This window comes from Sus scrofa, chromosome 12 (assembly GCF_000003025.6).
Source record: "Sus scrofa isolate TJ Tabasco breed Duroc chromosome 12, Sscrofa11.1, whole genome shotgun sequence".
Taxonomy (NCBI): Eukaryota; Metazoa; Chordata; class Mammalia; order Artiodactyla; family Suidae; genus Sus; species Sus scrofa.
The window spans coordinates 38728448-38751372 of record NC_010454.4 but is presented as its reverse complement, the minus strand read 5'-3'; the positions used below and the strand labels follow the sequence as shown (position 1 = coordinate 38751372).

General features: G+C 42.1%; 1 protein-coding gene across 12 annotated transcripts in view; it reads left to right on the top strand.

Moving 5' to 3' along the window:
- ACACA (acetyl-CoA carboxylase alpha) overlaps positions 1-22925 on the top strand; it is a 294152-nt gene that overhangs the window by 123695 nt on the left and 147532 nt on the right. For all 12 annotated transcript variants that reach the window (XM_021066228.1, XM_021066229.1, XM_021066236.1 and 9 more), the window contains 14 exon segments: positions 1069-1278; positions 5217-5387; positions 6373-6534; positions 7094-7257; positions 10080-10230; positions 11544-11647; positions 14430-14511; positions 14950-15095; positions 16631-16781; positions 17836-17970; positions 18313-18459; positions 19248-19436; positions 21012-21112; positions 21903-21991. In XM_021066228.1, coding sequence (XP_020921887.1) covers positions 1069-1278; positions 5217-5387; positions 6373-6534; positions 7094-7257; positions 10080-10230; positions 11544-11647; positions 14430-14511; positions 14950-15095; positions 16631-16781; positions 17836-17970; positions 18313-18459; positions 19248-19436; positions 21012-21112; positions 21903-21991 — 2002 coding nt within the window.

The following is a 22925-nucleotide window of genomic DNA, read 5'->3' as shown; positions in this document are numbered from 1 at the left end:
CGGCATATAAGTCACCAGACATTTGAGTGAGTCCATTCATCCCTGCTTGAGCCACCAGATGATCATATGCACATGAATGTCCACAGGCAAGACCAGAAGAACTGTCCGGATGAGCACTGCATTCACAAAGAAAATGGCTGATGTCCTAAGCAAGCCACTGAGTTTTGTGGTGACTTGTTATGTAAAAAAACAGAGCATAAAAGATACAGAGCATAAAAAACAGTGAAATTATCAAACATCGTGTACCTTGAGTGTCAGAGGAGAAGAGAGAACAGAGCAGAAGCAATCTTTGAATCAAGAAACAATGGCTGAGACTTTTCCTGAACTAGTGACCTAATGGCCAAGAATTTCCTGAAAAGATAACAAGGACAGATTCAAAAAAACACTGTGAGGCCTACAAGGAAGTACAAGAGGTACAGAGAAAACCACATCTAAGCTCATCAGAGTAAATCTGTCACCCAACTCCCCTAAAAAGAGAGGGAAAATGAGACAATCCTAAAGCAGCTGGAAAAGGAAGATCGCCTTCAAAGGAATAATGATAAGATTGATAGCCGACATCTTAGTAGAAACAGTGCAAACCAGAAGACATTGAGATGTCTTTAAAATGCTGAAAGAAAGTAATTGCTAGTGTAGATTCTCTATCTAGTGACAAAACACTTCAAAACTGAAGATGAAAGTCCTTTGACAACAATAATACTGTATATAATGTAACATAAACCAGGAAAGTATCCAGTGTGGAGCTTGTTGTACATTTGGCTGTTTGGAACTGATGGCAGTATTTTGCTCTTTTGTGGAATTTGTGTGTGTTTTCAAAATATTTTGTTCTTTACCTTTGTTAATACCCTGGATGTTCATAAGTTTTCATATTCATCAGTTAATATTGTTTATACAACTAAGAATCCAGCATCTCAAAGATAGATCAGGCATGAACTCTACTTTATTGATTTTTGTATTTCTAACGATTAACATGGTTCCTGACACTTCTATGTCTGTCTGAAATTGAAGCAGCTCATCAAGATCGAAAAAGCGCTTACCACTTAAGAATGTGTCCTTTCTTTTCTAATATAGGTTCAAGCTGAAGTCCCCGGATCTCCTATCTTTGTGATGAGACTAGCCAAACAGTCCCGTCATCTGGAGGTGCAGATCTTAGCAGATCAGTACGGCAATGCTATATCTTTGTTTGGTCGGGATTGCTCTGTACAGCGCAGGCATCAGAAGATTATTGAAGAGGCACCTGCTGCTATTGCTACTCCAGCAGTATTTGAACATATGGAACAGGTACATATATGAAAAGCTCTAATTTTTGTTTTCTTATACATGGAACTACTACTCAATTCATATGCTAAATTGAGAATAGTGGAATTCCAAGCCATGATTCTGGGTAATTGGTAAGATTGTATCCTTTTCCTAGAGGAAACAAATAAATAAAAAATTCTGCCTTCTCCCTCTAGTACAGTTGCCAGCAGACACTTCAAGTTCCAAATTAGTTAACATTTTTCACAAAAAAATCAGTATATTGTTTTAAGTAAGGATAGAGGAGAGAAGGGTTTTTGTTTGTTTGTTTGTTTTTTGTTTTTTTATTTTTTGTTTTTGCTTTTGAGGGCTGCACCCTCGGCATATGGAGGTTGCCAGGCTAGAGACTGAATCGGAGCTACAGCTACTGGCCTACACCACAGCCACAGCAATGTGAGATTTGAGCCACGTCTGCGACCTACACCACAGCTCACGGAAATGTTGGATCCTTAACCCACAGAGCGAGGCCAGGGATCAAACCCGCAACCTCATGGTTCCTAGTCGGATTCATTAACCACTGAGCCACGACGGGCTCTATTTTGGGATTTTTTAATCTTATTGTTTGGTGCTTTAACAAGCTCATGATAAGCAGGTAGTTCCACTTTCTAGCTTAGTTATCCTCAAGTCATCAGATGAATTTATTCAAGTCCTTTATCTCTTAAATGCTCAAGTATCTTTAAATTTTACATATTCTGTATTTTTGTGTGGAAAAGAATCTCTCAATAGTTTTAAAAGGTCCATTGGAAATAGCTGTGGTTTAGGAATCTGAACATGATCTTTTCTGGAACCTTGACTCAATCTTTATCTTGTTGGAGATATATTTACCATCTCTTTCCCACAGATTTCCAAGAAGCTAAATATATGGTCGCCTCTGATTTAAGTTTAATGTTTATATGTGTGTATGTTTGTGCATTAAGATTTATTCTTTTACTGCTGTAATAAAGAGGCCTCCAAAATAAAGTGGCTTAAACAGGGTATAAGTTCTCTCATCACAGTTCAGAGGTGAGCTGGTGCCAAGGACCCCAGTTTATTCGCTTTGCCGTTTATAGGAGAGGAGTTAGCAAACCACAGCTAGTAGGCCAAATCCAGCCTGTCACCCATTTTTATAAATAAAATTTTATTGGAGCACAGTATGCTAATTTATTTATGTACCATCTATGACCACCTTATCACTGAAGTGATAAAGCTGAGTAGTTATGTCAGAGACTCTGTGGCCCATAAGGCTGAAAAAAAGTATTATCTGGCCTGTATTGAAAAAGTTTGCCAGCCCTTGTCCTGAGGGGTCCTCATCTTCATGATTAAAGCTAGCTCACAAGAACATTTTCACACTGGAGCCTGTGGGACGGAGAGAGAAAGAAAGGCAAGCATAATATGACCTAGGAGCCACATGTATTACTTCTGCTCACTTTTCACTGGACGGAATTTGGTTACCCAATCCCACCTAGCTGGAAGGAATGTTAAGAATTGTCATCACAAGCTGGGTGGCCATATACTCAACTGAAATTCAAGATTCTATTACTAAAAGGATGATGCAGAGAAAAACCACTGGAGGGCATTTGACAATTTGTGCCTCATGCTTTCACATCTTTTTTCTCACTCTTAGAACATACCTAGCCTCTCCCCAAGGAAGACAGCCCAAAGTCCACCATCTCTAGGCAATGTACAGTCTTCTCTGTTAAATGTGCATGTGGCTTTTCATGGCCCAGTGACCTAAATTCCAAGTTACCTACCCCTTGTGGTTCCTCCTTCCCCCATATACAGTCATGGAATAGGAATGGGATAACTCCCTTTTGGAGAAGGGAAGAATGGGGGAAAAAAAGTCAGTATTCACTGGTCCATAGCAATTAGCAAATTCTTCTAGGCAGGAATTGTGGTGATTTCCTGCCATGCAGTGGAGTAATAAATACCTCAGTCAGCCCTCTTGCTGCCCTGGTTCTGCTCAGCGGGAGTAAATTCTTTGTCCATCATCCCTCAAGGGAGGTCTTCCTTGTTCTGTTTTCTCTGTGGTTGTGCTCTGGGGCCCATGACTTCTTTGGCATCTCTCACAGCTCACTTCCTGCTGGTGGAGGATTGGGACCACAGAGAGGACTATGATTATCAGTCATAGGTTTCAAAAGCTCAGGTTTGTGGTTTGTTTAGAAACACAATTCCTTCAAAACTTAGCTAAGTTTCTGGACTCTTTGCTTCTAGTCAGCTGCAGGTAGGAGTAATCATACCCAAGATTTCTGGAGATAGTAACTTTTCCTCTTTATTTACTGCTTTTGTGCTCAGCCCTCTTTTTCTCTTCAATTCAATACTGGCCACCTTGAGGGCAGCTGAAACTAAAACAGCCCCCTTGATTTGATCTTTGACACCGAGTTGCCTAAGGGTGAGAATCTAAACTTCTGGTTTTAGAGTACAGATCCATTTGGTTTTTTTACATTCTGACTTTATCTGACCATTTTTCTTAGGGCTTAGATTTTTTTCTTTTTCTGTTTTTTTTTTTTTTTTTTTTTTTGTCTTTTTGTCTTTTGTCTTTTGTTGTTGTTGTTGTTGTTGCTATTTCTTGGGCCGCTCCCGCGGCATATGGAGGTTCCCAGGCCAGGGGTTGAATCGGAGCTGTAGCCACCAGCCTACGCCAGAGCCACAGCAACACGGGATCCGAGCCACGTCTGCAACCTACACCACAGCTCACAGCAACGCCGGATCGTTAACCCACTGAGCAAGGGCAGGGACCGAACCCGCAACCCCATGGTTCCTAGTTGGATTCGTTAACCACTGCGCCACGACGGGAACTCCCTTTTTCTGTTTTTTAATAGCTGTACCTGCAGCATATACAAGATCCCAGGCCAGGGATTGAATCTGAGCTGCAGCTGCAACTTACACTGCAGCTGCAGCAACATCAGATCCTTTAACCCACTGTGTGCTGGGCTGGGGATCGAACCTGTACATCCGCAGTGACCGGAGCTGCTGCAGTCAGATTCTTAACCCACTACTCCACAGCAGAAACTCCTCTTAGGGCTTAGCTAATGTTTTATCCCCATTCTAAGTTATTGTAGGAGACAGTTTACCAAATGTTTTATTATGTCAGTTTTCCAGTTTGCAGTATCTGTTTCCTTGATAGCTACTACCCTGTTGTTAAGCCAGCATCACATATTTTAATTGTTTTAAATAGCAGCATCCTACCTGTAATAGCTTCTGTATTGGTTAGGGTCTAAGTTAAGCTATTGTAATAAAGAGATCCAAAACATACAACCACCTACATAAGACAGAAGTTTATTTTTCCTTCTAATCATAATCTTAGGTGATCTCTCTAGGGCTGGTAGAACCGTTGTGCTCCATGAGAGCATCTGAGGGTTCAGGTTCTTTCTGTTTTGTTTTGCCATTCTTAGTATGTTCTCATCTTCATGGTGAAATGGGCTTGCACTGTCATGGCCATGTTCCATTCTGCAGAAGGGAAAAGCCAGGGCTAGAGGACAAGCGAGCAGTTCCTTTTCAAGACATGATTCAAGAATTATGCATATCACTCACCAGTGTTGACGTCGCATTGGTTAAAACTTAGTCACTTTCTGTGAGAAAAGTTGGAAAATTTAGTTTCTAGCTTGGCAGCCATGTTTCAAGGAAGAGTAGTAGAAACACTAGAAACAAGGGTACATTGAAGAATCTGCCACAGGATTATTTTCCTTGCATGTTCTTATGCCTGATAGTTGTCTATGACTCCAAGTGAAAAAGCAGTGTTCACCCAGCTTTGAATTGAGTTTGTTATCCATATCCAGGAATCTTGTGTGATAATCAAGAGAGGGTGAAATTTACTTTCATATGGTAAAAACCTTTGGTGGCTTTTATGCACCCTGATGTTTGAAAGCAAGAAGCTTTTGAAAAGCGGTTGGCCCATCAGGTGGATGAAGTGAGATTCTTATATCGGCTTACCTTTCTTTTTTGAGTGTGCGGTGAAACTGGCCAGAATGGTTGGTTATGTGAGTGCTGGGACGGTGGAGTACCTCTACAGCCAGGATGGCAGCTTCTACTTTCTGGAACTGAACCCTCGGCTACAGGTGGAGCACCCTTGTACAGAGATGGTGGCTGATGTCAACCTCCCCGCAGCACAGCTCCAGGTATGTCAGCCTGATTTTGGCTCAGAGAGTTGCCTAGAGTAGTTTGGAATGTCAGAGGTGCCTGTAAAACTGGTTCTGCCAGCATCTGATAAGAGAAAAATCACCTCCTATCTGAGTATAATGTTCAGCTCTTGTGCTGTATGGCTTGTGATGTGTGCGTTGGCTTTCCTGATGTGGTCCAAATCTAGGAATATTATTATTTTTCTGCCAGATGCATCTGACATAAATGGTCATATTTTAGAAAGAAATTCTAAAAATAATATGTGTTAATTATAGGAGACTTTACAACTTTGTAGTTGTCCTATTCTTTTTTACTAGTATTCTAAATTGGAGCAATTCTACCTTAGAGTATTGGTTGAGGTTTTTCCTGGCAAGAGTGTGGTAGCACACATTTATTTTTATAATGTTTAAAGTGCTGTCAATATTATTTTCTCCATTCAGTCAGGAAGCAAATGCTATGTTAGCATTTGTAGTAGTTAATGATGAGCTTGATATTATAACATACTCCTTGCCTACACTGGGAACCACTTCTGGTCCCTAGTGGTCCCTATTAAGAAACCCAGTAAATAAAGATTTATTTACTTCCTCTGTGGTTTGTGAGGATAATTATGAGGTAATTATAACATAATTAGGACATTTTAGCTGTCTGAACTTCGTGGCTAGCCACTGGCACTGACTCTTTCCCTGGATATTTTCATTTTCATTCCTTGATGGAAAAATGACAATTACAGGGAAACTGATGTCTTTTGCATTAGGGATATAGGGACTTTTTAAGGAGTGGGAAGTATTTATCAGCTTATGTATGTTTTGTTTCTAGTAACGTAGAGTTACTTACTCAGTGATTGTAGAATACAGGCTATAAAAATAGGGTGTTTTAGGTGATGGATACTAAAATGAAACATCTTACTGGTAATCTGATAGTTTCCACATATTTTAGGGGAAGTAACTGAGAAAAACGAGTGATGTGTGTTTTATTACCTTTCAGATTGCCATGGGGGTCCCTCTGTATAGAATCAAGGACATCCGAATGATGTATGGGGTATCTCCCTGGGGCGATGCCCCCATCGATTTTGAAAATTCTGCTCATGTTCCTTGCCCAAGGGGCCATGTTATTGCTGCTCGGATCACTAGTGAAAATCCAGATGAGGTAACCCATCCCTTAAAAGGTTTACATCCCACCCCCTCTCCATGGGATTTACTATTAAGATGATATCTGAGGGTATCCATGAAATGTGGGTTCCATCCTTGGCCTTATTCAGTGGGTTAAGGATCTGCCATTGCTGTGAGCTGTGGTGTAGGTTGCTGTGGCTGTGGCAGAGGCTGGCAACTGCAGCTCCAGTTTGACCCCTAGCTTGGGAACTTCCATTTGATGTGGGTGTGGCCCTAAAAGAAAAAAAAATGTGGTATCTGAAGACACATCTGAAATATCCCAGGATTTCTCTGGAGAGGGAAATTTATATAGGCTTCATCAGGGCAGACAAGTAAGTGATTCCTGTTCCATTGGTCATTTAGTCCTTTAGTCACTATAGAGTCCCCAGTGGGTCTGTAGCACTGGATATTGGTTCACAAGCCTTTATGATTTTTGTGCATCATCTCTCTTTTATGTGTATCTGTGATTACATGGAACCTAAACAATGAACATGTGCCCGAATGTTTTCTTCCTTGGAAATAAAATGTCTTTCCCCAAATTCTTTATTCTCCAACAGGGTTTCAAGCCAAGCTCAGGAACGGTTCAGGAACTGAATTTCCGCAGCAATAAGAATGTTTGGGGTTATTTCAGTGTTGCTGCTGCAGGCGGACTTCATGAATTTGCTGATTCTCAGTTTGGTCACTGCTTTTCCTGGGGAGAAAACCGAGAGGAAGCAATTTCGTGAGTATAATAGCATTTGATTGCATTTCAAAAAATAAGCTTGTGCTAATCTTCAGTGAAGGTGTGAGCATGAGAATGGGAGTCATTTATTTACTACAACCATTGGGCAACCATTTTGAGGAAACATATCTATAGTTGTCCTTGCATTCATATGTTAAATTATGCAGTGTTTGGCAGATGTTTTTCTGTTTGCTGCTCTGATCCAAGTATTTTTGCTTACAGGTTTTTTTGATAAACTTATGAAATTGTTTACTTTAATGACATCATATTTTTCTGTAGAAATAGTATTGTTATTGGGGTGAGGTAGATTCCTGACCAGGAGTTTAGCATCAAATAAGTCATTGATAAGATCTGTTATTTGTCATCAAAATAAAGGTATAGCTATAAATGTCCTATCGCCATTTAAAAAAATAAAATAAAACTGCTTCTTACATGAAAAAGGGCATAATGGAGCCGTCCACCTGCTTCTATGAGAGACCTCAGTGTGCTATGAAATATACTCACAGCTTATACAAATATAAAAGGTATATCATCAGTATTAGCTAATATTCTGTTGAATATAAATATTAAATATTTAATAGCAGTTTTGCTTGCCTGAAAAGTAGGGCTCTAGGAGATAATTTTGACAGGTTAGATATTTTGGATCTATCCAAAATTGATGTAGTTCTGTTTTAGTGTTTAGTGTTTTATTTATTTATTTATTTTTTAGGGCCGCACCCATGGCATATGGGGGTTCCCAGGCTACAGGTCTATTCTGAGCTACAGCTGCTGGCTTACACCACAGCCGTAGCAATGCCAGATCTGAGCCATGTCTGTGACCTACACCACAGCTCACAGCAACACCAGATCCTTAACCAACTGAGTGAGGCCAGGGATTAAACCCACAACCTCATGGTTCCTAGTCAGATTCGTTTCCACTGCGCCACAATGGGAACTCCCTAGTTCTTTCTATTTTTTTGTCTAGTTCTTTGGACCGAGAGTGTAATACTATTCTCTGACCTTTGAGCTGTACACATAGGTAATCAATAAGTATTTGTTTCTAGTGTTGGTTTTTAGAAGTTGGGGAAATATCCATTTTTTTCTGTTTTGTCCTCTACAATTCTTGTTTTTTTTTTTTTTTTTGTTTAACCGAAGAATAGTTGATTTACAATACTGTGTTAATTTCAGGTGTATAACAAAGTGATTCAGTTATACATATATATTTTTTGTCTTCTTGTGTTTTCTTGAGCAGCTCCTGCAGCATATGGAGGTTCCCAGGCTAGGGGTCAATCGGAGCTGTAGCCGTTGGCCTAGGCCAGAGCCACAGCAATGTGGGGTCCGAGCCATGTGTGCGACCCACACCACAGCTCACGGCAACACCAGATCCTTAACCCATTGAGCAAGGCCAGGGCCCGAACCCACAACCTCATGGTTCCTAGTAGGATTCGTTAAACCACTGTGCCGTGACGGGAATTCCCAGTTATACATATTTTTTTTCAGATCATTTTCCATTATAGGTTATTACAAGACATTGAATATAGTTCCCTGTGCTATACAGTGACTCCTTGGTTGCTTGTCTCTTTTATGGATAGTAGTTTGTGTCTGTTAATCCTGTAGTCTCCTCCAGTTTATCCCTCCCCTCCCCCTTTCCTCTTTGGTACCATAAGGTTTTTTTCTCTGTCACATGTCAAATGCTTTATGAAATCGTAGGGAAGTAGATTTTCTCCCCTCTTAGAACCTCTCCAGCACATTGCTTATCTCTCTACTGGTATTTATGGTACTCTGCATATATTTTTTTTTTTGTCTTTTTGTCTTTTGTTGTTGTTGTTGTTGTTGCTATTTCTTGGGCCGCTCCCGCGGCATATGGAGGTTCCCAGGCTAGGGGTCGAATCGGAGCTGTAGCCACCGGCCTACGCCAGAGCCACAGCAACGTGGGATCCGAGTCATGTCTTCAACCCACACCACAGCTCACGGCAATGCCGGATCGTTAACCCACTGAGCAAGGGCAGGGACCGAACCCGCAACCTCATGGTTCCTAGTCCGATTCGTTAACCACTGCGCCACGACGGGAACTCCTGCATATATTTTTTAAGTAATTATTATATCCATATTCTCTCTCTCTTAAGAGCCTGGTGTGTGTCTTGAGTCTGCGAGATGCATAATAAATATTTGTTGAAGTAAAGACCTACCCTATTCAGGATGACACTGGGCAGAAATATACAGGGAAAAATCCATAGTATTTGAAACTTTGCGGAAGGTCATTTAACACTTAATCAGGAAGTCATAGAAGAAGCAAGTCATTTTAGTCACAGATGACTAAAATGGAGCTTAAAAAAAAAAAACCCGACTCTCACATGACCTGACTTGCCCCAGCCAGTTACCTCCATTGTATGGAAACCTTTAATTTAAGGTATTAGTGTTTGTCAGAATTCATTGAATGGTACACTTAAGCATATTTTATTATGTAAATTTTACCTATGTAAAATTTAAAAGAAGTACACGGAGGGGAGAATTATGCCCTAATTCTCATTAGCCAGTAATAAATGAATGGAATGATAGAAACTTAGTCATTGATAACATGTTCTATGTTCTCTATAATGAAATGCATGTGATTTGCTGATGGCCTTCTGGTAATATCCATCAGACTCATTTTGCTGACTTCTTGGAAATTCTGTTCTAGAATGAGCACACATATATCTGCACCCTCATTTGTTCTTGGGAACTGTCTGTCTCTCTTCTCTCCCTCCTAAGATGCCAAAGGAGTGAAACAATTCTCGGTAATGACTGAAAAAAACACTGAAACATCTGTTGCTGAAACATATCTGCTTCTGTCCTTCTCCCAGAAACATGGTGGTGGCTTTGAAGGAGCTATCTATTCGGGGTGACTTTCGCACTACAGTTGAATATCTGATCAAATTGCTGGAGACTGAAAGCTTTCAGCTGAATAGAATTGACACTGGCTGGCTGGACAGACTGATAGCAGAAAAAGTACAGGTGTGTATTTCTCCACTTACACAAATAGCTTCTGGGATTGGGTTTTTGCAGGTTTCATGGTGTGATCATTCCATGCCACTAGATAAAATTTATTTGATTCTAATATAAATGGTTCTTGGTCTGTGTGGGAAAATCTAGGAGTTTAGTTCTTGTGCCTGTGTTACAGTCATTTTATAGGTTCTAGTGTTACTTCCAAGGGTCTATTTGAAGGGAGGCACCCAGGGATTGAAATACTTTGTTTCCTCATTTGATGTCAAATCTGGTTCAGAGTTACAAACTTTTGTATCTACTACCAAGTATTGATGAGAGAGGCCTCATTTATTTATTTACTTATTTATTGTCTTTTTAGGGTGGCACCCACAGTATATGGAGGTTCCTAGGGTAAGGGTCAAATTGGAGCTTCATCTGCTGGCCTATGCCACAGCCACAGCCACAGCCACGCGAGATCCAAGCCATGTCTGCAACCCACACCACAGCTCACAGCAACACCAGATCCTTCACCCACTGAGTGAGGCCAGGGATCTAACCCAAGTCCTCATGGATACTAGTCAGGTTCATTACCACTGTGCCATGATGGGAACTCCCAGGGGCCTCATTTAATCAGCAGAAGTTACCCCTCATGCCTGAATTGCTGGGCTAAATTATTCAGGATTTCATGTCAAGTCATTAGATTCATGTAAATTATCTGAAGGTCCAGATTTTTGTTACACACCATTTTTCTTTGAGATTATCAGTAGCCAAATCTTTGTATCTTTTTGAATTTATTTGTGGCAAAAGCTTCTTTTTGAGCTTCTCTTTAATTGGCTCAGTGGATACCTTTGGTGAGGGCTGGGGAAAGGTGTTTTTGTTTTTATTTTTTGGTCTCTCTCTCTCTTTTTTTTTTTTTAGGGCCACACTCTCAGCACATGGAGGTTCCTAGGCTAGGGGTTGAATCAGAGTGCAGCTGCCAGCCACAGCCATGCCAGATCCAAGCTGCATCTGAGACCTGTACCATAGCTCACGGCAACGCTGGATCCTTAACCCACTGAGCAAGGCCAGGGATCAAATCTATGTCCTCATGGTTGCTAGTCAGATTGGTTTCCTCTGAGCCATGATGGGAACTCTGGGAAAGGTGTTTTTCATCTCTATTCAAGTGAGACTTCTATTCAGATTTTTAAAATAAATGTGTTTTGTCTCAACAATCAGTTGAGCAACAGGATGGAGAGTCTCAATGCCAGCTGATTCTTCACAGCATATTTGAGCTTGATTTAAATTGAGGGGCCATGGTGCCAAGCGACCATGCTTTTGATCTGTCCTTTTTTTCTTCCTTTCAGGCAGAGCGTCCTGACACCATGTTGGGAGTGGTGTGTGGGGCTCTCCACGTGGCAGATGTGAGCCTTCGGAACAGCATCTCCAACTTCCTTCACTCCTTGGAGAGGTAGGCTATGCTTCTCATGATCTGTGCAAGCGAACCAATGGTCCTGAGTACAGGACTGACGCTCAGAGGCCCATTCATTCTTCTCTCTGTTCCTGGCAGCTCGTGAGTGCTATTTACTATTCACTGACCTTGGCAGTGGGGAGAGAAGGGATATATATAGGCCTTTATGGCTGATTTGGGGGCTCTAGGTGCAGGTTCTAGAAATTGGTTTATACCACAGTTAGAATAGGTTTTTTTTTTTTTTTTTAAGTTTTGCTTTTTTTTTTTTGGCCGTACCCATGGCATGTGCAAGTTCCCAGTCCAGGGATTGAACCCATGCCATAGCAGTGACAACGTGAGATCCTTAACTTGCTGAGCCACTGGGGAACTCTTAGAATAGGTTGCTTTTTTAAAAACTGGAATCTAGCTAAAGTAAACTTTTAGTTCTGTACAAGTATCAAATCTCTCTAAGCCCTGGTGGTGAAAATCTGGTGTTTTTTTTTTTTTCTCTAGCAAGGAACCCTATATATTTCATATATTACCTGCAATACCTTTCAGGAATTAATAGTTGAGGCTGATATTCTCAGTGACCTCATAAGTCTTTCAAGTAGAGGATCAGAGTGTGTGGGGCTAAACTCATTTCCAGCCCTGGTTCTGGAGACTAAGCTCTGCCTTTGAGTCCTTGGAGGAATTGTCCACAAGGCTAATCATTTTAAAACACTTTAATCACAGGCACTTTAATTCCTTCTGTGTTGTTAGACTTATATCAGCTCCCTTTTGAGGCGTCTGAAAGGAAGAAAAGAAACGAAAATTTAAAAATTGAACTGAGATTTCAGCTATTCAAGTCTTACCATAAAGATCTTTCTGTTTCGCTTACGTACTAAAACCTTCATCAGCTCCCATTACTCTTCTGTCTCCAAATCCCTCAGTGTGACTTTCACATCTCTGTATATACATTGGACCTTTTCACCAGTCCAGCCTTACTCATTTCTGTTCTGCAACCTGCAGTTTCTAACCTAGTAAAACAGTTCCCCTGCTGGTGTACAAGTGTGTCACGCATAATTTCCTGTACAAGCTCCCCCGTCCTTTTTTTTTTTTTTTGTCTTTTTTGTTGTTGTTGTTGTTGTTGTTATTGCTATTTCTTGGGCCGCTCCCGCGGCATATGGAGGTTCCCAGGCTAGGGGTTGAATCGGAGCTGTAGCCACCGGCCTACGCCAGAGCCACAGCACCGCGGGATCCGAGCCGCGTCTGCAACCTACACCACAGCTCAGGGCAACGCCGGATCGTTAACCCACTGAGCAAGGGCAGGGACCGAACCCGCAACCTCATGGTTCCTAGTCGGATTCGTTAACCACTGCGCCACGACGGGAACTCCTCCCCCGTCCTTTTTAAGGTTACTTTACATTTATGTATTTATTTATTGAGCTGGCTCCTTAACCCACTGAGTGAGGCGAGGGATCGAACTGCATCCTCATGGATACTAGTCAGATTTGTTTCCGCTGAGCCATGATGGGGACTCCTAAATTTATTTTTAAAACTTGTGTTTTGAAGTAATTTCAGACTTGTGGAAGAATTGCCTGAATACTACAAACAATTTCTATGTATTTTCCCAGATTCACCAGTTGTTAACAAATTGCCCCACTTGCTTTATTGCTCCCTCCTTCAATTATTATCGAAAATCTTTCTTGGTAAAATTTTCTTCCTTGGCAGTGTCTTTCCTTTCCCTTCCACCCAGCTATGGCCTACTGCCTTTTTTTGTTTAGGACCCCAAATATGGTTCAGTCGATGGGAGTGGATGAGGGGTGCTTGTACTGGGGGATTTTCTGTTTTAAGTTTCAATTTCGTTTATTTTTAAGAATAGTAATATAGACAGAGGGTTCAACATTCAAAAGGCACAGAAAAGTATAGAGTGAAAAGTGTCCTTCTTACCTCTGTTCTCTGGCCACCCAGCTTCCTTCCCTGTAGTCATCCCATGTTGCCAGTTTTTTCTGTAATCTTTTAGATATATGGTAAATTTATATAAACATATATATGTAATACTTGTTTCTTCCTACTCCCTGTTTTTTCCTTTTGGCCATCCCCATGACATGTGGAAGTTCCCAGGCCAGGGATCAAACCCACGCCACAGCAGTGAGCCGAACCACTAAAGTAACAATACCAGATCCTTAACTCACTGCACCCCAAGGGAACGCCTACCCATTTTTTTTTTTTTAAACACAAATGGTAGCATACTCTGAAACTGTTCACCATGATTTCACTTGCTTTTTTCACTTAACAGTGTATTATTATTATTATTTTTTGTCTTTTGTTTTTTTAGGGCCACACCTGCAGCATATGGAAGTTCCCAGGCTGGGGTCTAATCGGAGCTGTAGCTGCTGGCCTACACCACAGCCGTAGCAATGCCAGATCTGAGCCGAGTCTTCGACCTACACCACAGCTCACGGCAACACTGGATCCCTGACCCACTGAGCAAAGCCAGGGATTGAACCCGCAACCTGGTTCCTAGTCAGATTCGTTTCCACTGTGCCAAGACAGGAACTCCTTTTTTTTTTTTTAACACTGTATTTTAGAGGGTATTTCATATTAGTGCATAAAGGGCTTTATCTTTCTTTTTAATGGCTGTCAAATATTCAGTTGTTTGGCTTTTTCATAATTTATATGTCAGTCCCTTATTGGTGGTCCTTTAGGTTGCTTTCAGTCTTAATATTCCAGGAAATGCTGTTACCAATAACCTTTGAGATTCCTGTATAAACTTAGAGAACTTTCTTGAAGTTGAGTGTCTCTTATACTGTTGTTCTTTCAGGGGTCAAGTCCTTTCTGCTCATACACTTCTGAACACAGTAGACGTTGAACTTATCTATGGGGGAGTCAAGTATGTACTGAAGGTATGCTGAACCCCAGTGAAGCCTCCGCTGTACTTCTCGCTTCTCGCCTCTCTCTGTTAGTTTTCTTCCTTTAGGTCAAGCAATGGGGGAAAGTTTGGTTTACCAAGGGGCTGGATATTAGTGAAGTCACAGTCATTATTAGTGTCAGTAACCTTGTGTCAAAGCAGTATTTGATGTTTCTCTGAAAATGTTTTAGCTGTTGCTCAGCTTCACACGAGTAGCCAAGAAATGTGGGAGACAGAACCACCAGAGCAGAGGTGCAGCCAAGGTGCCTCTCTTTGCTTGCATCAGACACCAGCGCTAAGGGCACCAGTGCCCTGAATCCCTTCCTGTCTGACAGAGCTTCCTTACCTTGGTCCTGAGGGACTGACATTTTGTCTGGGACTTCATCTGGGAGGGACACCCTGACCTGTCCCTCCGGCTTCACATTTCCTACAGGTGACTCGACAGTCCCCTAACTCCTACGTGGTGATCATGAATGGCTCGTGTGTGGAAGTAGACGTACATCGGCTGAGTGACGGAGGCCTGCTCCTGTCCTACGATGGCAGCAGTTACACCACGTACATGAAGGAGGAGGTGGATAGGTGAGTGGCTGTTTGAGGGCCGGTTGCTGGTCATTGTTTCCACCTTTCCTCCCATCAGTCAAGAGTATTGAAAGTGCTAATAATTTAAAACGTTGTTTCTCTGCCATTCCAGTGGGAGGAGACAATGAAAAACAAATTTCCTGGAGCTCCTGTCGTGGCGCAGAAACGAATCCGACTAGGAACCATGAGGTTGTAGGTTTGATCCCTGGCCTTGCTCAGTGGGTTAAGGATCCAGTGTTGCTGTGAGCTGTGGTGTAGGTCGCAGATGTAGCTCTGATCTGGCATTGCTGTGGCTGTGGCTCCGATTTGACCCCTAGCCTGGGAACCTCCATTTGCTACAGGTGTGGCCCTAGAAGGACAAAAGACAAAAAAAGAAAGAAAGAAAGAAAGAAAAACAGATTTCCCTTTTTATAAGTTATCACTCTTAATAGTTTCTTTCTTTTCTTTCTTTTTTTTTTTTTTTTTTTTGGTCTTTTTAGGGCCATACCCGCAGCATATGGAAGTTCCCAGATGAGGGGTTGATTTGGAGCTGCAGCTGCTGGCCTACACCACAGCCACAGCAGTGCAGGATTCTGAGCCTTGTCTGTGACCTACACCACTTCTCAAGCGATGCCAGATCCTTAACCCACTGAGCAAGGCCAGGGATCAAACCTGCATCCTCATGGACACTTGCTGGGTTCATCACCACAGAGCCATGATGGGAATTCCCTTGTTAATGTTTTCTTATGTTTTTGTAGAAATTTTGTATGCATATACAAGTTGTGTATATGTACATACTGTGTTTTTTTAAAAAAATACATTCACAAATAAAAATAGTTTTTAGCTGCACCTTATTTTTTTCCTTTAACATATATTGTAGACTGTCTAACATCAGTCATTCAAGGCTGTTGTGATAATTCAGTGAATTAACACATGGAAAGGGTAGAGAACATTGCCTGGGACCTGGTAAGGGTTCAAAAAATGTTAGCTATTACAGCAGCATCACTTCAGGTTTGTTGTTTTCCTATTCTTTTTAATGGTCAAATAGTATTCCATTAAAGGGACATGCCATAATTTATCTGACCCTTATTGAAGGAAATTTTGGTTCTTTGGTATTGTAAACAAAGATGCAATGAATGCTCTGTGTGTGTGTGTGTGTATGTGTGCGTGCGTGAGATAGAATGACGTTTTCAGGCTTCTTTTCCTAAGATTGAATTTTTCTGTCATTATCCTTTACAACTGGAGGTGCTCTTTTTTTATTTTTTATTTTTGCCTTTTCTAGGGCCGCTCCTGCGGCATATGGAGGTTCCCAGGCTAGGGGTCGAATCGGAGCTACAGCTGCCAGCCTACGCCAGAGCCACAGCAACGCAGGATCCGAGCCGCGTCTGCAACCTACACCACAGCTCACGGCAACGCCAGATCGTTAACCCAATGAGCAAGGGCAGGGATCGAACCCGCAACCTCATGGTTCCTAGTCGGATTCGTTAACCACTGCGCCATGACGGGAACTCCTTGGAGGTGCTTTATTAACGTACATACTCCCACTTATTTCCTAGATATCGCATCACAATCGGCAATAAAACCTGTGTGTTTGAGAAGGAAAATGACCCTTCAGTAATGCGCTCACCTTCTGCTGGGAAGTTAATCCAGTACATTGTGGAGGATGGAGGTCATGTGTTTGCTGGCCAGTGCTACGCTGAGATCGAGGTCAGGGTGATAATTGGGCCTCCAGGTCATGGGAGGGAAGGTAGGAAAAGGGTTGACAGGGACAGACTAGGACTCAAGAGTAAAGAAAGAAAGTGAAAACTAGAAAGGAAAGAGTATGAGTTGGTTTAATGGGGGTTATGAATGTTAAGATTTTAAAAACAAAAAGCTCATAGTTTTTCTTTGACAGATGAAACAACTCTAGCTCTAAAAATAGGTACGCGGCATCAGCAGTATCTTCTGTGCAAGTGTTGGTTTTACAGAAGAAAGATGATAGGTAGAATGGGGCCACTAATACACAAGTAATGAAATAGAAATTCTGAGAGAGCCAAGCAGAATGCAGTCCTGGGAAGTCACTCTGTAATAGAACAGATGAAGAAGAGCAAGGAACAGTGTTTAAAGGTGAAAGAATAGCATGTACAAAGAAGCAGAACCAAGAGTACAGTATATTTAGGGAACTGCAAGTACATGTTGATATTGCTTGAGGACAGACTGAGGTTTAGTGAGAAATGGCAAGCAGAGATGCTAAATGATTAATCAGAAATTGCGATCATGAAGGACCTTATAAGACATACTAAGAAGTTTAGACTCTTGAAGGCAGGTGGGGAGGCATTGAAGGATTTTCCATGTAAATGTGTTATAAGATTGAGGCTCTAGAGTGATTGCTTTTAGTGCAGGTGCATAGACAGTAGGGAAATCTCTTGGGAGGTTTTTAAGTCCTCTAGGCCAGAAATGATGAGGGCCTAAACCATGGAGAGGGTACGGAAGGACGATTTTTGAGGGAAGTTGAAAAGATGTACTTGGCTGTGCTTGGTGACTGGTAGCTAAAGGCAAAAAAGGGAGTAAAGAATGATCCTCAGGTTTTAGTCTGGTTATCGCAGGTAGAGTTAGCACCTAGATCCACAGGTATGAGGAGGATACATTGTTCCTCTCTTCTAAGTACCAAACAAGTAAAAACAGAGGTGGATTTGAACATGAGACACGGGAGATGGCAGGAGCTGTCATTTATCCCTATAGCTAGCTAGGTCCTGAGAGATTTAAAAATTTTTCATTATAGGTGATGAAGATGGTAATGACCTTAACAGCTGCAGAGTCTGGCTGTATCCATTATGTCAAGCGGCCCGGAGCAGCTCTTGACCCTGGCTGTGTCATAGCCAAAATGCAGTTGGACAACCCCAGCAAGGTCCAGCAGGTGAGGAGGGAGATACTTTTCCTGTTGCTCTCCAAGCACGGATTACATGGTAGAGGTAGTTTGGAGAGGCAAGAGATTTCAATGCTTGGTTTTCCAGTTTTTCCCTAAGCTTTTTACCCCTGACTTTGTGCCTTATGTTTGTGCCTTTGGCATCACGGAACTAGAGTTTGCAAGAGTTACTGCGATAGTGAGATTCTGTGATTCTTCCATTGGCTTTTCTCCTTGTAGCTGCATGTGGTGAAGGGAAGTCCTGATTTTGCACGAGGAATCTAAGTTGTAATGGTGTGTTTGTACCCTGAATAGAAGGTAGTGGATGACTTGATCTCTCGTTGGGGTTGACAGGCTGAGCTTCACACAGGCAGTCTGCCGCAGATCCAGAGCACAGCCCTCAGGGGCGAGAAGCTCCACCGAGTGTTCCACTACGTCCTGGATAATCTAGTCAATGTGATGAATGGATACTGCCTTCCAGATCCCTTCTTCAGCAGTAGGGTATGAATCCCTGTTCTTGAGGGAGGGAGGGAGGGGTATATGGAATAGGGGACCTGTTTTCCAGGATAGTTTAAAAGTCACAGAGGGATTTGTTTTAGAGGGAGGGAAGAAAAGCTCTTTGTTTGATCTTGAACTCTTTCACCTTTGGGATTCGAAGTCTTTAAATCCTTGCTTCTTATCTGCGTCACTGATTTCACATTTAATTGGGATTTAAACCAGAGAACGAGGGCCATGTGCATGTTTATATTACAATTTCGAAGTAAGATTCTGCAGATTTGGTTCCCAACCACTGCAATATAGCACATATTACAAGAAAGCAAGTCACACAGATTTTTTTGGTTTCCCAGTGCATAGAAAAGCTGTGTTTACAGTATACTGTAGTCTATTAAGTGTCCCATAGCATTATGTCTAAAAAAGCATGTCATCTTAATTTAAAAATGCTTTTTTGCGAAAGAATGCTAACCATTATCTGAGCCTTCAATGAGTCAGACATTTTTGCTGGTGTAGGGTTTGAAATATTGCAGGAACTACCAAAATGTGACACAGAGACATGAAGTGAGCACATGCTATTGGAAAAATGGTGCCAGTAGACTTGTTTGACATACGGTTTTTACCAATCAAAATCTTCAATTTGTAAGAAAATGCACTGTTTGCAACGTGCAGTAAAGCAGTGCACAAGACAGCACAATATGCCTGTGCTATGTGGCACTGCATTTAGACGTCTCATTTTGTTGGGGGGATTGTGTTCATTTTGTCTGGATCCTATTTTATTATTTCCTCCTCCTCAGGTAAAAGACTGGGTTGAACGGTTGATGAAGACCCTCAGAGATCCCTCCTTGCCTCTCCTAGAATTGCAAGATATCATGACCAGTGTTTCTGGCAGAATCCCCCCCAACGTGGAGAAGTCTATCAAGAAGGAAATGGCTCAATATGCGAGCAACATCACATCAGTCCTCTGTCAGTTTCCCAGCCAGCAGGTATTTATAGAGTGACACGTCGGTTTCTACGGGCTGCCCACGCTAGCTTTCACATCGTGGGATTCCTTCCTGTTTGGATCCTCCTTACTGCCTGGATGTTGTGCTTTTGAAGTTTTAAGCATTGGGCCCTTTATGAAACTATCTCACGATCCAAGCCCAATAATGAACATACCGTATGTGAAATGTTAAGTTATCTGTGGTTATGAGAAAAGCATATTGGGGCATGTACCCCATACGGCTTTGTTCTTGGGGGTTGGGTGTGTGCCCTAATTAGAGGTATTTTTGTGAATTTAAAATACACAGATGGGAAGTTCCCTTTGTGGCTCAGTGGTAACGAACCCTACTAGTATCCACGAATACGTGGGTTCGATCCCTGGCCTCGCTCAGTGGGTTAAGCATCTGGCGTTGCTGTGAACTGTGGTATAGCTTGCAGATGCGGCTTGGATCTAGTATTGCTGTGGCTGTGGTGTAGGCTGACAGCTGTAGCTCCGATTTGACCCCTAGCTTGGGAACCTCCACATGCCACAGGTGTGTGTGGCCCTAAGGGAAAAAAAAGTAGACAGAGGGAGTTCCTGCCACGGCCCAGGGGGTTAAGAATCTGACTGCAGGAGTTCCCATTGTGGCGCAGTGGTTAACGAATCTGACTAGGAACCATGAAGTTGCAGGTTCAATCCCTGGCCTTGCTCAGTGGGTTAAGGATCTGGCGTTGCCGTGAGGTTGCAGGCTCGGCTTGGATCCCATGTTGCTGTGGCTCTGGTGTAGGCCGGCAGCTGCAGCTCCGATTCGACCCCTAGCCTGGGAACCTCCATATGCTGCAGGAGCGGCCCTAGAAAAGGCAAAAATAAAAAATAAAAAATAAAAGAATCTGACTGCAGTGGCTCAGGTTGCTGTGGAGGTACAGGTTTGATCCCTAGCCTGGAGTAGGGTTTCTGAAGCTATGGCGTAGGTTGCAGCTGTGGCTTGGATTCAATCCCTGGCCCAGGAACTTCCATATGCTGTGGGTGTGGCCATACACACACAAAAAATAGACATATATTTGTAGTTCTGTTATCAGAGACTTCCTTACTACTTCAGCAGCCTGAGTTTTACCCTTTACCTATAATCCAAATTTACATGTAGGGATAGAGCCAGACAAGTGGGGAATTAAAGTTGGACCTTGACCCTAAGTATATCTTGCTTGTCAGGGCCTCTGGTAAAGATGGTAGTTTTTGTTATGCACTCATTAGTTCATCTGGGAATGGGTGAAGAGAAATAAAACTTGCTTTCTTATTTAACATGAATGAGCCCCTAAACTATGCCCAGTAACTTTTCAGCTGCTCTCAACATGTGAGAGATAGAAATTGTCATGTTACAATTAAGAAGATTCGTAGGAGTTCCCTGGTAGCCTAACAGTTAGGGATCCAGCATTGTCACTGTTGTGGCACAGGTTGAATCCCTGGCCTGGGAATTTCCACGTGCTTCAGGCCTGGCCCAAAACAAAAAAACAAAGATTGCTGGTGTTGATACTGTGCAGGCTAATGTTCTGAGTCCCTCTGTTGGGTTGGGCTTCATTTTTTTCCCCTTCTTATACTTTAGATTGCCAACATTCTAGATAGCCATGCAGCTACGTTGAACCGGAAATCTGAACGGGAAGTCTTCTTCATGAACACTCAGAGCATTGTCCAGCTGGTGCAGAGGTAGTTACACACAACTCAATTCCCAGACCTGCCCCCTGCCCTGTATCCTCCTTTCTTCTCAGTAGTCACAAGGAGGTTTACCTCAGGTTTGAGGCAGAGAAGTGAGAAAGCACCTCATATCTTAGAAAATACCTTATGTCTACGAAAAATCTTAGAATTGTGAGCTCTCATTCTCAGTGTTTCTGAAGACTTCTTTCTACTCTGCATCTTTCAGTTATTAAGATAATAATACATAATATTAGTAAGGCACAGAAATCTCATTGTTTTCTTTTTCCTTGCAATTTTGATGAAACTCTTACTTTTCCTTCTGGCACTGGGCCCAGTATGACATGTATTCTTCTTAGCTTTTGGAGCCAACTATTGGACTAAAGGGATCGTCACAGGACCTTTTCAACTTTACAATACTCATAAATTTTTCAGATACCCCTTAGCCATTTCCAGGGTGTGGTAATCATTTCTACGTAGCAAATGGGAATTGAAGCAGGGTGTTGCTAGGTTGGGTTATCACGTGGGGTTTTTGGTGTTACTGTTCTCCCTTTTTTTCTTCTATTCCTTTATAAGAAAAAAAAAAAAATCTTTGTCTAGGCAGATTTCTTTCTGGCTTGAATTTACATTAACCCGGTTAGTTGATTCTAGGCTGGCTCCTGTCCTGTCACATACTCAGAGGGAAAAAAATTCAGTAGAACGTCTAGAAAGTAAATCTGGGCTCTGGGTGTATTATTTAATAGTCTGTTATTTAACATTGTTAGCCTGTCGGGTGTTTCACTGGCGACGTCTTCCATCTGCCCAGGTACCGAAGCGGCATCCGAGGCCACATGAAGGCTGTGGTGATGGATCTGCTGCGGCAATACCTGCGAGTGGAGACACAGTTCCAGAACGGTAAGCTCCCTCCTGAGGACTCTGTGTCCTAGAAGGTTTCCCTTGAGGACTGGGTGACAGCTGAGCCTGTTCACCCTGTCACTAACACTTGATATTAACAAGCTTTCCTCCTTTCCCCAGTCCCTCAAAAACTAAACCTCTATATCCCATTAGCACCAAAGAAAGAACAACAACAAAACACAGCTTGGTGAGATTGTGAATCTAGTACGCTTCCGGGAAAGAGCTGAGATCATTTTTCTAGTCGAGATCAGCACTCCCCGTTGGCGTCTTGACCTTGCCCAGTGAGAGTTGGTTGAGTCATGACCGGGCTGAAATTGAGAAACCCTATCTAAAGAGCCTCCCTCTCAGCAGCTAATCCACAGATTGAACCACAAGCATTTGAAAAAGGCTCAGATTTTCCAGTGCTTTTCGCTATATCATTTAAGGTGGAATTTATCCCTGGCTTTCTCTGTAGAGCTTTGCTAAATGATGTTCCATGTCCCTAACTGTGAAACACCCTGGCTAAGATCTCAAAGCTACATGCTGCCGATACTGCTTTCTGCCACAAGGTGGCAGTGCAACACCACAGAACTTGAAAGATCACCTGATACTTTCTTTTATCTGTTTTACTCCCTTTTCCATCCTTAAAGAATGATGACAAGCAGGAATAATCAAGTAAATCTTGCAAACTGAATCCAGCAGCGTGTAAAATAGTACATCGCGACCAAATTGGCTTTATCCCACTAGTACAAGCCTGATTAATATTTGAAAAACCAATTAATGTCATTTATTATGTAATAGACTAAAATAGGAAAAAACATGGTCATCAGCTTAAGATATGCATAAAAACAGCCTTTGACAAAATTCAGTATCCATTAATGATAAAATCTTGACCAAGAATGAGATCAAACGTTTTATCATGAAAAGTTCCCCCACAAAATATCTATAGGATACA